This window comes from Helianthus annuus, chromosome 12 (assembly GCF_002127325.2).
Source record: "Helianthus annuus cultivar XRQ/B chromosome 12, HanXRQr2.0-SUNRISE, whole genome shotgun sequence".
Taxonomy (NCBI): Eukaryota; Viridiplantae; Streptophyta; class Magnoliopsida; order Asterales; family Asteraceae; genus Helianthus; species Helianthus annuus.
The window spans coordinates 128,770,717-128,785,461 of NC_035444.2; the positions used below are offsets into that span (position 1 = coordinate 128,770,717).

The window sequence follows — 14,745 nt, forward strand, 5'->3', positions numbered from 1 at the left end:
TGAGTAAGAAGCCATGTTTCGATCCTGAGCTAAGAATGAGCCAGGCAAGGATCTTGAACCTGTGAAAGCCAGACTACAATCCCTGCTTACTGAGAAGGGGAGTCTGAATGACAAGGAGCCAGACTCAGATCCTGGAAGTTATTAATATTCAAGAGAAGGAATTTGTTGGTGCTGATAAAAAGAGAAGATAGAGATTGAGGATACTTACAGCGTCAGATACTTAAAAGAGAAGCCCAAAGACTGATAAAGACTGATGATGCGAAGACTCGACACTGAAGACTCCGTCAACATCCGAGGGGGAGTTTGTTGGTGCATCCGTCTGTCAACTTCGTCTTGTATCGAGTCTTGTATAGAACTAGTAGATTAGGGCACGAAAAACAAGAAAGTGAGAATTAGTGGTGATTCCGCTTGAAATGACATCAGGTCATTTTCAAGCGAAATCTTAATGTTTCTGATTCCGCTCGAGTGTATATGTGTGATTTCGCTTGAAGTATATATGCTGATACCGCTTGAAATGAACATGTACATGTTCAAGCGGAATCTGCTCGCCAATATATAGGCCATTTGGAGCGGAATCATGTAACAGTTTTTCGGTTTTGCAACGAAGTGCTGCCGAAGTGTCGACTCGCTGTAAAACGTCATTATATCAATAATATCGATAGTTTAAAGTGATATCATTGCTGAATTGACCTCAGTTTGTCTGTTTCCGCCATTCAAACTGAGAGAAACTCTTCTGGTCGACTCGTTCGGGTCCGAAATCGATCCTACATCCTCAAACGGAGGTTGGAAAACAATAATTATGGATGAAGGTGATGAATATAATAATCGCGAGGAGTGGTTTATGGTTCATTGGAGGGGATTTTAATTCTGTGCGCAATGAAAATGAAAGACGGAATTCCACTTTCAATTCGGCAGTGGCTAGGGACTTCAATAATTTCATCGAAGAGGCGGGCCTTCAGGAATTAATGCTTAGAGGAAGGAAGTTTACATTTTCGGTAGGTAACAAGTTAAGACGAATTGATAGATTCCTTGTGTGTTGGGATTTTTTCTGTAAATGGTCGGATGCCGAGTATAGAGTTTTACCTAAAGGAAGACCAGATCATTGTCCGGTGGTTCTTAAGACGTTTTCCAGTAACTTCGGACCAAAACCTTTTTGTTTTTTTCAATTCTTGGCTATCAAGGGACGGGTTTGAGGAGGTTATATTGAAGGCGAATAGAGAGTTCTCGGGAAGTGGCAGATCTGATTTGGTTTTATTACAAAATTTTAAATGGTTTCGTAAATGTATCACCGAATGGAAGGTGGAAATAAAGAAAAAAGAAACAGAGGAGGAAGTGATTCTAAAAAACAAGATAGAAATGCTTGATGTGATTTGGGAAGAGAGGGAGTTGACAGAGGAGGAAAATGGGTTTGGGAGGAGAGTCGAAGACGAGTGAAAGAGATAGAAGATTTCAAGTGTAAAGACCTTCAACAAAAATCTAGGTGTAAATGGGTGTAAATGCGCGACGGATGGAGACGATAACACGAGGTATTTTCATGGGCTTATCAATAAAAGAAAGGCAAGTAACAGTATACCGGGGTTGATGATCAATGGATTTTGGGATACAATGGCAACTAAAATCAAGCAAGAAGTTCATCGATTTTTTAATAAGAAGTGAAGTTCACTGAGGACATGTCGTCTAGGCCATCATTAAAGGCTCATGGTCTTAAAAGGCTATCTGATGCTGACGCGAGTTTGCTTATGTCTAGATTTTCAGAAATTGAAGTCAAGGAGGTGGTGTATGGGTGCGGGGATGACAAAGCACCGGGCCCGGACGGTTTTAATTTTAAGTTTATAAAGAAGTTTTGGAGCATTCTTTCAGCCGATTTTATGAATATTATGAATGATTTTTATGAGACGGGTTTCATAAGTCGGGGTGTTGGATCTTCATTCATAACTTTAATACCTAAAAATTCGGCTCCTTCGAGATTGGGAGATTATAGACCAATAACTCTCATAGGAGTGACAAGCAAGGTGATCTCTAAGGTATTGGCAAATCGGCTCAAGAAAAGTGGTGGGTAATATTATTTCAGAAACACAATCAGCTTTTTTGAGTGGTAGATATATTTTGGATAGGCCCATGATGATCAGTGAAATTATGGCATGGGCGAGGCAAGCAGGGAAGGAGATGTTCATATTTAAAATCAATTTTGAGAAAGCATATGACAATGTACATTGGGGTTTTTATTAGATATGCTTCGTCAATTGGGGTTTCCTTCACGGTGGTGTCAATGGGTCGAAGGTATTTTGGTGTCAGCTAGATCATCGGTTCTTGTCAATGGTGCTCCTACTTTTGAGTTCGATTGCAAGAAAGGTATACGTCAAGGTGATCCTCTATCGCCATTCTTGTTCGTTATTGTGATGGAGGCTTTGTCTAGCTTATTCAAAAAAGCAAGTGATATTGGGGTTTTTGATGGCATGCGTCTCCCAAATGGTGGCCCTGAGGTAAATCATTTTTTATATGTAGACGATGCTATGGTTTTGGGGAAATGGACGAATTTCAATTTTAACAACTTAAAGAGAATCTTGAGAATATTCATATATGTTCGGGCCTTCGTATTAATATCCATAAATCTACATTATACGGTATGGGGGTAGGTTTGGATGATACTAAGAGTATGGCGACTTGCATGGGTTGTATGGCGGGGAACATTACTTTCGTTTACTTAGGCATTAAAGTTGGAGCGAAGATGAACCGAATCCTTAATTGGGAACCGGTTAAGGAGATCTTTCGGTCACGATTGTCTAAATGGAAAGCACACGTCCTTTCCATAGGTGGAAGATTAACTCTTATCAGGTCTGTTTTAGAGAGCTTACCAACTTACTATTTTTCACTTTATAAGGCTCCGAAAAAAATAATCTTGGAGTTGGAGGCGCAAATGAAGAGATTCTTGCGGAGAGGTAATGACGAAGTGAAAAAATTGCATTGGGTAGGGTGGAATAAAGTGGTCGTGGAAAAGAAAAAAAAGGGGTTGGGGTTAAACAGGTTGGAGAATTCGAATAACGCTTTGGTGTTGAAATGGTTGTGGCGATATAGGACCGAAAGCAATTCTTTGTGGAAGAAAGTGGTGGATGTGATTCACGTTTCGGCTCGTAATTGGGATCTGTTCCCGGTTCAAGGAAGATTTAAAGGTGTGTGGCATAATATAGTAAGTTTGGGTCGAAAATTAAAAGTGGGAGGGATCGGCTTCAATTCTCTAATTAGAGCTGATGTAGGAAATGGCAAAACGATTCGATTTTGGTTGGACCCATGGGTTTATGAGCAACCTTTAAAAGTGAGATTTCCGAATCTATACAGGCTCGAAGTGGATAAACATTGTAAGGTGTCGGATCGGCTTTTGAAGGTAGGAGGTGCTAGAATGTTCGGTTGGAGTTGGAAGCACGATCCGGCATCTTTAGAAGAAACTATAGAATTTACGGATTGTTTTAATATGCTCAAGGTAGTGAAACTTTCTGAAAAGAAAGATTCATGGCCGTGGCACGGTACCGGTGCAGATTTTACAGTGGCAAACATTAAAGCTTGGATTACCTCAACGGATGTTCCAGTCATGGCGGCCCAGTTTGATTGGTGCAAATGGATTCCTCTTAAATGTGATGTTTTTATGTGGAGGAGGCTACTTGAAAGACTCCTGACTAAAGTTGCTTTGATCAAGAGAAATATTCAAGTGGAGAATAACAAATGCATTTTTGTGACGATAACGAGGAGACATCAGAACACATTTTCACAGGTTGCTATTATTCGAATGTTGTTTGGCAAGCTATTTCGACGTGGTGCAGGATTCCAGTTTTATATATGTTTGAATTAAAAGACCCCACGGATGTATATAAGACTATGCGGCTCAATTCGGTGACAAAGGAAATGGTTCAAGGCTTGATGATTATAGGTTGTTGGAGGATATGGAAGGCCCGGAATGATCGTATTTTTAATGACAAGAAGACTACAATTGTGGAAGTTGTGGCTGATGTGAAGACTTACGGCTATTTGTAGTATAAACATAGAAATAAGAATCGAACATGTAATTGGGAACAATGGTGTAAATGTGATATGATGTAACTTTTCGGTTTGCTTGATCTCCGTCTTGGGGATCAAGTGTGTTTGCTTTTGTTAATGAAGTTCAACTTTCAAAAAAAATGTGGGACAAGCTCAATTTTCCACATGTTTATGGTTCCAACACACAAACTTAATGCACAAGATCTCTCATTTATCCTGGCTTAATTAATAAATAATCATTATATTAACTCATAATATAATATTATTTATAAAATTTCCAACAATTCACCCTCTAGCTCCACCGTCACATGCCACATGGTCCAAATCCATCTCATTTATATATATATATATATATATATATATGTATAGATTCAAGGTAGGGTTTGTAATCAAGATTTTGTGTTGGTTTCCCTTAAATATATAATTGGCATAACCGTGAGTTTGTGTTTTCCGATTAAATACTATTTCATATCCATTATAAGATGATCCTTCAGAAATAATGGTGTGACACATATATAGTTCAGTGGTGTATTAGGGTATCTCATATCCATTATGATAAGATCCTTATCATATATGATGAGCATGAGTGTTACACATAAGTAATAGCATAATACGACTATAGCTACAACTACATTCAATTCATAGGTATATCTAGAATACATGACTGATTAGACAAAACATATCTTTTTTAAGGCATATAATGTACCCTTGGTATTTTGATACATGATGGTTTTACCATGTTCTCACACAAGCTTTATGACGAATGAATATGCTAGATGTGAGTTAGGTATGGCAAACAAGCCCGAATCCGACACTTGAAACATTCAAGACTACTATTCAGGAGTGACGTAAATTTTGAAAAATTTTATGGGTATAAGACGGGTATTGTATTAATGATTCCTAGCTCGATTATTTGCAACCTACTTAGTCATTTACCTGACCCTGTACTCGTAACATTTATTCTTTGTCCATAGGTAATAAAACTCGCAACAAGTAACTTTTAACAAACTAATGAGTATACCTGATAAGCTACGGGTATTGAGTAATCGGGCATGCACCTGCCGGGTTTGGGACCGAATACAAGACACAATTTTACAATCATATACTTGACTAAAATTACCAATATTGGTCCTAAATCCGGTCTATTGATATCTATAACCTGAGTTCATCGTTGTGTATACTTCATATGAGCTTACTTTCTTACAAAGAGACTTAAAACACATAATAATCACACAGAATTTGATAATTATAGCAAAGATTATTCTTACACCAAAATACCAAAGTAGCTTAATGTCCATGCATAGATGGGAAATGTTCCATGTTTTTAAGATCTTAACATGTCAACAAAGGTGTAACTATGGAGTTTTGCAATTTGCAATAAAAAACAATTTTGGAACAATATGAGCAACATTAAGTGGACCATAATGTTTTTTTTTTTCTTTTTTACTAGAAGAACTTTTAGGTCCAGGTAATCAAAAAAAATCAAATGAAATAAAAAGTTGTATATATTTTTTAGCATAAAGATTTTTTTATTACACCATTTTGGAAGTGAAGGCATATTATTATATTTAACATTCATTTCTCCACCCAACCATCCTTGATTATAAATTTTGTCCTCTCTTCCATCTCCATATGCAACACCTTCTTCACCAATCTCCTTCTCTCTCTCTCTCTCTCTAGATCAGCCATGGCTGTTGCAGGTTGTTCTATGGACATGCATCTCACTTCATCTCCATACATCACAATCCCACCACTCCACAAATTCACAAGAAAATTAAATCGCTCGTTTCGGATTAACGCGTCTTCGGCCTCTGGAGAGGCCGAAGACGTGAAGTTGACAGTGAACAAGGATACAACGAGTAGGAAAATAGATTTCTCGGGCGAGAAACCCAAGACACCATTGCTTGACACCATAAATTATCCTGTCCACATGAAAAACCTCTCCACAAAGGTTGTTTGTTTGTTATAACAACATGACATGATGGTGTGGTGTTTGTTACTGCTTGTCTTACTTGTACGATGTTGTTTTCTTTCAGGATCTAGAACAGTTGGCAGCCGAACTGCGAGTTGATATAGTGTATTCAGTGGCGAATACAGGTGGGCATTTGAGTTCAAGTTTAGGAGTCGTGGAATTGGCTGTGGCTTTGCACCATGTTTTCAACACCCCAGAGGATAGGATCATATGGGATGTTGGTCACCAGGTGAAATTAATTTGTATATGTTGTAATTTTTGGCCCTTTGGTCATTTGGGTTGGGGTTGTCTGTTTGTATGATCTTTTGCCTGTTTGGGTCGGACGTGTGTTATTAATGAAGTTTATTTTTTAAAAAAAAATTAATTAATTTGATGATTTTGGGAAATGTGTTGAATTTAATTTTTGGAAAAAACAGGCATACCCACATAAGATTCTGACAGGGAGAAGGTCAAAGATGCACACCATGAGGAAAACATCAGGGTTAGCTGGTTTTCCTAAAAGAGATGAGAGTGTTCATGATGCTTTTGGTGCAGGACATAGTTCCACAAGCATCTCTGCCGGCCTAGGTAATCTATAATTAAATATTACACCAATATTCACCGCTTCAAACTCTTGAGTCTAAGAGTAAATCGCAAAATTGTCCGTCAGATTTGATCACTTTTGTCACTCTAAATCAAAACTCAAACATTTTGAATCTATCTGTCTGAGTTTTATTTTTGTTGACATTTTCATTCAAAAGAAAAATCTAGTCAGTTTTTTCAGTTAACATTAAGCTTTTTTTTCTTTTTCCTATCTTTTAATGAAGGGTAAAATAGTCAAATTTTTTTAATTTGTTATAATAAAACGTTAAAAGACCATTTGCCCTTCATTAAAAGAAATGAAAAAAAAAAACTGGATGTTAACTGAAAAATCTGATTATATTTTGATTTTTAATGAAAATGACAACAAATTTGAAACCATAAGGACCCAGATTCAGAATGTTTTGGATTAAAGTGACAAAAGTTAACAAACCTGTTGACCATTTTGGCAGTTTACTCTAAGTTTAATACAGTTAATGCTATGTTTGACTTGTGTCGTTTTTTATTTTTGGGTGTTTAAAACTAATTCCTGATAAAGTTTCGGTCAAATGTGTGTAAAAGGACCGTTTTATACTTTAATGGAAGCTTTAAAAAATTAGTATAGAGCTCAAATTTCTTTCAAACGAAAGCCACATAACTCAAAACTGTAACTTTATAAACTTAGATCTTTAAAGTGTAATTTAAGCGTAACTCAAAACTGTAACTTTTTAAACATAAATCCTAAAAGTGTAATTTAAGTCAACCCTAAGAGAATCAACAATAAAAATGATAAACTAGAATCGAGCCCCATACATTGCAGGACGGGGGCGTAAAATCGTGCTACCCGCGGGGGTGTAAAAACATCCTAGATAGCAAGCCAACGACAACAAAAACCGGAAAAAAACGTATAACAAAATAACGAATTTATAACACCAAATACGTAAAATATAAACGAACTCGAATTTATACCGACCGAGAAGGGGGGAGTAAAACTGCCAAGCCAACGACGACCAAAAAGTAGAAAAAATGTTAAAAAAACACGAATTTATAACACCAAGCGACTCGGAGTCAAACTGATACAATATAGAGTTTTATAAAGCGGTAGTTAAAAGTGACAATTTTAAAAATTAAGGAAAATAAGATAAAAGTCTACACTTCAAAGACAAAAAGAAAATACTTAAGCGATAAACTTGATCATCAAACAAAACTCAATGAAAATAAGAAGTAACAAAAATGACTGTTCCTAAGGGGTGGGGGTGCTCTACTTTTCATCACTCGCCACACCCAATCAGCTTTCGCCACATCATCAAACTTCATTCCATCACAAGTGATGGATTTTAGTGAGGGATGCTCATCACTAGTGACGGGGTGCCAGTATCATCTTCTTCCTCATCATCCAACTGTCCCCTCAATAACTTTTAAAGATTTTCACGCGTTGTCACCTTCGGTAGCGGCGGTGTTCCACACGTTAAGGGTTAAGACCCAACCACCATGCACCACCACATAACGCCTCGCCTGCCATAAGACGTATTAATAAAATATGATATTGCGTAAGATAGTGAATAATGTAAGATCGTTAATAATAATAAATATATGTTATTTCTAAGTGAAAAAAACAATATGGTTCAAGAAGAATCTGAACTTTTATGATTCTCATACAACTAGTTTTTTTTTTTTTTTTTTTGTCTTATTATATTTTTTCATTACCTGTTTTTTTTTAAGTAACAGATGTGTCAAATAGATATTGCGTAAGATAGTGAATAATATAAGATCATGAATAATAATAAATATATGTTATTTTTAAGAGAAAAAAAACAATATGGTTCAAGAAGAATCTTTACTTTTATGATTCTCATACAAGGTGTTATATTAATCAGAGTAAATTACAAAATCGTCATTTTATTTTATGTATATCACTTATTGCAAATTATGTCTTTGTCTTTAATAATTACAGAAAATGTACATGATGTTTGCAAACCATTGCAAGTTATGTCCTTTAGTCTTAACTCAGTTAATTTTTTGTGGTTATATCTGACCAAATGGACCCCACATGAGGGTATTTTGGTCATTTTACTCTCATGTGGGGTCCATTTGTTCATATTTAACCACAAAAATTCCTTCATGTGGGGTTCATTTGGTCAGATTTAACCATAAAAAATAACTAAGTTAGGGCTAAAGGACATAACTTGCAAGGGTTTGCAAACATTAAGTACGTTTTCTGTAATTATTGAAGACAAAGGAGACAGTTTGCAATAAGTGACATACATAAAGTACGACTTTTATAATTTACTTTATTAATTGTAAAAGGTAATTCTAAGAGCATTCACATCCATTCCATCTTTTTTACTCTATAATTTCATTAAAAACTAGAGGCGGCAAATCTTGACATGTCCCGTCAACCCGACCCGGACCCGAACCCAACACGAAAAAAACAGGTTTAGGTCGACTAACACAACCCGTTTAAAAAAACGGGCCGGGTTCGGGTTAGCGCGTATTAAAAACGGGTCTGGTTCAGGTTTTGACCCGTATAAAAAACGTGTTGACCCATTAACGCGTTTAACTATTAAGAAAGAAAATCTTTTATATTTTGTTTTGTATTTTCCGTTTCTATTTTACATGGTTAGTTATAATAATGTTAATTTTGATACATTATATTATTTATTTGTCACACTCATACTTATCATTAAATATGTTATCAATAACCTGCTTAAAACCTAATAACCCGAATTTATATGGGCCGGGTTAGGGTTGAACATTTCAACCCACCAACCCGACAACCCGCAACCCGTCAACCTGCCAACCCGACACGATTGACACCTCTACTAAAAACAACTACATTCTCTCTCTATTTTCAATCAAAATAATATTTTTTTATACTTTTATTATTACCTTTTCTCTCTCCTCCACTTACAACCAATTTCAAAATATATTAAAAAATTATAGAAGGTTAATAGTATCCCATTAAATTTACAGATGAAAAGTAATATTTTATTTCTCCTCTACTCACAATCACTTTCAACCACTTACAATCACTTTTCATAATAAAAAAGCCCATAAAGGCGGATTGTGAATGCTATAACTTACTGGACAAAGTATATTAAATTGATAAGAGTAAATTGCCATTTTAGTCTATGAGTTTTTGTCAAAATTGTCATTTTAGTCCAAATAGTTTTTTTTCTTCTCTGGGTACCTGACTTTTCCTTTTTCTTGCCATTTTGATCACATTAGCTAACTTAGTCTAAAAATCAGGTTATAATCAGGGGTATTTTTGGTATTAAATTATTATGAGCTTTATAAATTATGTTGTAAAATACCCCTGGTTATCACTACACAACAGTTATGCCAAAAATACCCCTGGTTATAACCAGATTTTTAGACCGAGTTAGGCAATTTGATCAAAATGGCAAGAAATTAGAAAAGTTAGTGACCCAGATGAGAAAAAAAAAACTATTTGAATTAAAATGGCAATTTAGACCAAATCTCAAGATTAAAATGGCAATTTACTCAATTGATAATAAAAAACACAATATGAGCAACTTTTATTTGACCAGTGTCCTTTGCGTGTTAAATATTTATTTATTTATTATTTATAAAGTATATTAAATTGATAATAAAAAATCACAATCTGAGCAACTTTTATTTGACCACTGTCCTTTGTGTGTTAAATATTTATTTATTTATTATTTAGAATAGTGTTGTTGCGGGGCGTGTAACTGAACAACGGCCAAAACTGGTAAACACGTAAAACAAAAACACGAAAATCTAACACTAATTGACTCATGTGACGTAAAACATAGACAAAGTTGAATTTACACTGACACGTATTAGAAAGTCAAGGGTAAAAAACCTGAGGGACCAAATGTGACCACCAAACAACATGCCAAGTATCAAGCGCACGACCACCAAATCTAAAAAAAAAAAAGCGTAAAACAAAAACTAATAAAAAAACTAAACCTTTGTGATAAATTATACAAAAAAAAAAAAACAAAGTTTGTTATAAAAATTGAAAATTATAAAATTTACTATGAAAAAATAAAAAAAAAAAAGAATGACAAAAGTACATGTTATGAATTGATACATACCAGTGGGATTCCCGTGCATTTTGATGCGGGCCTTTTATCATTATCGGTCTGGTTCATTATAATACCAGTACGACACCGGCACCCGACACAGCAATCGTTGTCAATCGACACGTTTTTTATATCGATTGAAAACACATAAAAATGAATACCCATACCGGTACTGGTACCGGTCCATTAAGATACCAGTATCGTACAGACACTCGATATAGCTTACGATACAAAAATACTTTATTGCAAATTTTACTTTGTATTCAATGACCACGTCAAGAATTCTATAAAAACGAATACAGTACCATTATCGATATTGTTTGGTTGGTATATGATCTGTTTGTGATGATAAAAATAATCAACTATATATGACATGTTCGAATACCGATGTTGTTTAGTCGGTATATGTTTTGTTTGTAATGATAAATAAAATCAACTATATATGACCCATTTGAATAACGATGTTATTTGGTCGGTATAGGTCCTGTTTATGATGATAAAAAAATCAACCAAATATGACTCGTTCGAGTAAAACTTTTATAGAATTGTACATAATAATAGGCACACGATGGCGTTAATAATAAAAAACTATACCGATGCTATACGGTACCGGTACCGATATTGTTAAGACAGTATCGGCAATATTAAAAAAAGAAAAGCATTCAAATTTAAAATTAAAGAAATACGTTTAAGTATAAAAGTAAATATAATAATAATCTACTGGAATATTGAAACGATAAAAATATAAAAAAAAAGAAATTATATATATATATATATATATATATTATTATGAAAATCAAGTTACTGTTTATTAAAAAGAAACTATACATATTATTATAAAAATCAAATTACCATTCATACTCACTTTTTGTCACATTATTTATCACTTTATCATATTTTAGCATACTAAAAAAACTATATATATTATTATAAAAATCAAATTACTATTCATACTCACTTTTTGTCAAATTATTTATCACTTTATCATATTTTAGCATACTAAAAAAACTATATATATTATTATAAAAATCAAATTACTATTCATACTCACTTTTTGTCACATTATTTATCACTTTATCATATTTTATCATACTAAAAAAACTATATATATTATTATACAAATCAAATTACTATTCATACTCACTTTTTGTCACATTATTTATCATTTTATCATACAAGTCTTGTTTTATATGCAATAAATGATATGATCCTCGAACTCGTTTTTTTCTCGATCATATTAAAAAATAGGTATGGCTGTCGGAAGAGATTTATTAGGGAAGAACAACAATGTGATATCAGTTATTGGAGATGGCGCAATGACGGCAGGACAAGCATACGAGGCCATGAATAATGCAGGCTTCCTTGATGCGAATCTAATCGTTGTGTTAAACGATAACAAGCAAGTTTCATTACCTACAGCCACCTTGGACGGACCAGCAACCCCCGTCGGAGCTCTCAGTAGCGCGTTATCCAAATTGCAAGCCAGTACCAAGTTTCGTAAGCTTCGTGAAGCTGCCAAGGTGATTGTATATAATTATGATAAGTGTTTGTGTGTCACATAAACTAGTTTCATATAAATATATAATTTTTGCCTTTTTTTTGGGGTTTGAAACATGTATAGAGCATCACTAAGCAAATAGGACCTCAAGCTCATGAAGTGGCTGCAAAAGTTGATGAATATGCGAGGGGTATGATTAGTGCTAGCGGGTCAACTTTATTCGAAGAGCTTGGTTTATACTACATTGGTCCAGTTGATGGTCACAATATTGAAGATTTAGTGTCTATTTTCGAGAAAGTGAAGTCGATGCCAGCCCCTGGACCTGTTTTGATTCATATCGTGACTGAAAAAGGGAAGGGTTACCCTCCCGCTGAGGCAGCTGCTGATAGAATGCATGGTAAGCAAAACAGGTCTCAATAATATACAGGCTCACTTAACCAAATATATATAATTGATGAACTAATTAAATATATATATTTATATATGCCCTCGATTAATTAATCAGGAGTTGTGAAGTTTGATGTTGCGACGGGAAAACAGTTTAAGACAAAATCCCCCACACTCTCGTATACTCAGTACTTTGCAGAAGCACTTATAAAAGAAGCCGAGGTAGATAACAAGATTGTAGCTATACATGCAGCCATGGGAGGCGGGACCGGACTTAATTACTTCCAGAAGAGGTTTCCTGAACGTTGTTTTGACGTTGGCATCGCCGAACAACATGCAGTTACTTTTGCAGCCGGTTTGGCAGTCGAAGGTCTTAAGCCATTTTGTGCCATCTATTCGTCGTTTTTACAACGAGGCTATGATCAAGTAAGCACTTCATTTCTTATTACTATCAACTGAACCAATAACTGTCCTGATAACCGATAACTGACAAGTGGATATGATAAATATCAGGTGGTGCATGATGTTGATCTTCAGAAGTTACCAGTTAGATTTGCGATGGATAGAGCGGGTTTAGTTGGGGCAGATGGACCGACGCATTGTGGAGCATTTGACATAACCTACATGGCGTGCCTGCCAAACATGGTAGTGATGGCTCCATCAGACGAAGCCGAACTGACTCACATGGTTGCCACGGCTGCAGCCATTGACGACAGGCCGAGTTGCTTTAGATTCCCAAGAGGAAACGGCATTGGAGTAGAGCTTCCTCCTTTTAACAAAGGAGTTCCCATTGAGGTTGACTTTTTGGTCATCACAAGCTAGTTTTGACTTAATAAATGATATCAAATCTTTAAAATTCCTTTACAATTAAAAGTTTTTAATTAAATTTACACATGGACCAAATCAGTTGTGATGTTAAATGTGCGATAAATTTTTGAAAATTGAATTTGAAATTTGTTCGTTTGACTTTGACTAGGTCGGTAAGGGAAGAGTCCTACTTGAAGGAACTAGAGTTGCAATACTGGGATATGGTTCCATAGTTCAAGAATGTCTAGGTGCAGCTACATTGCTTCAAGAACATAACGTGTCTGCAACAGTAGCCGATGCCCGGTTTTGCAAGCCGTTAGATGTAGAACTAATCAGAAGATTAGCCAACGAGCACGAAATCTTACTGACAGTAGAGGAAGGCTCGGTTGGTGGTTTTGGATCACACGTCGCTCACTTTCTGAGCTTAAATGGTCTTTTAGACGGAAAACTCAAGGTTAAATTTTCTCCAAAACATGTTCGTTTTAATATGATATCATTTAATGTAAACTAATAACAATTATGGTATTGATTATTTGCAGCTTAGAGCAATGACTCTACCTGATAGATATATTGATCATGGAGCGCCGCGAGATCAGCTTGAAGAAGCCGGTCTTTCTTCGAAACATATTTGTTCAACACTTTTATCGCTCTTGGGAAAGCCTAAAGAAGCACTCCAGTACAAGTCAGTAATGTAAGCAGCGAATGGAGGATTAGTATTGGCTTCAGAATATATATATATATATATATATATATATATATATATATATATATATATATATATATATATATATATATATATATATATATATTTACATGCATATGTATGTGTGTGTGTGTGTATGCATATTTCTATATATATTGTTCATGAATTTTTAAAATGTAATAAAATGTTTCAGCAGAACTTTACTCAACAGTAGATGATTGAGTGAAGCTTTTTCATAAAGGGTCACATATTATTTTCATGCATTTTGCTGAAATAATTGTTGTGTTTCATCCAATTTTATTGCACATGTCGGGAATTAACTCCCCGAGCTAGGGAGGTCTTGACAGCCAGACGAAATAAGAAAAAAAATGGCTGTAGCATTTCGACCTGCAATCATTTGTTGAGTTGAACCTATCTACATTTTCTGCTTTTACTTGCTTCTAGTGGTGGACCCTGGAACTGTTTACTAGATTGAGTCTTCGAAATGTTTGTTGATTTGGTGTCACTTGAGTGTTGGATACATAAATAACACGTAAAAAGCGAGCACAAGATGCTACATAACACAAAATAATCATCATTCTGTCAAAATGTGTGAACATAACTATTCAATGAAAATACGAACCAACTTCATACAAATCTGCATAACAAATTATCCAAGCTTAGAACTGTTAATCAATAAACATGTACAAAGAAACGGCTGGGTTTAATTGCATTAGAAAAC

At 35.1% G+C, this 14,745-nt stretch overlaps 2 protein-coding genes across 2 annotated transcripts; both read left to right on the forward strand.

Moving 5' to 3' along the window:
• The first annotated feature begins 1,670 nt into the window (after window positions 1–1,670).
• LOC110892830 lies at window positions 1,671–2,636 on the forward strand. Its single transcript, XM_022139973.1, has 2 exons — window positions 1,671–2,052; window positions 2,230–2,636. Exons 1-2 carry the CDS (start codon window positions 1,671–1,673, stop codon window positions 2,634–2,636), a joined length of 789 nt encoding a protein of 262 aa, XP_021995665.1.
• Window positions 2,637–5,644: 3,008 nt separating this feature from the next.
• On the forward strand, window positions 5,645–14,219 carry LOC110894842 (probable 1-deoxy-D-xylulose-5-phosphate synthase 2, chloroplastic). The gene is made up of 9 exons (XM_022142075.2): window positions 5,645–5,980; window positions 6,066–6,230; window positions 6,418–6,568; window positions 11,878–12,149; window positions 12,251–12,524; window positions 12,633–12,940; window positions 13,028–13,309; window positions 13,491–13,775; window positions 13,861–14,219. The coding sequence occupies exons 1-9, from the start codon at window positions 5,717–5,719 to the stop codon at window positions 14,014–14,016; spliced, it is 2,157 nt and encodes a 718-aa protein (XP_021997767.1). The 5' UTR covers window positions 5,645–5,716; the 3' UTR covers window positions 14,017–14,219.
• Window positions 14,220–14,745: the final 526 nt, after the last annotated feature.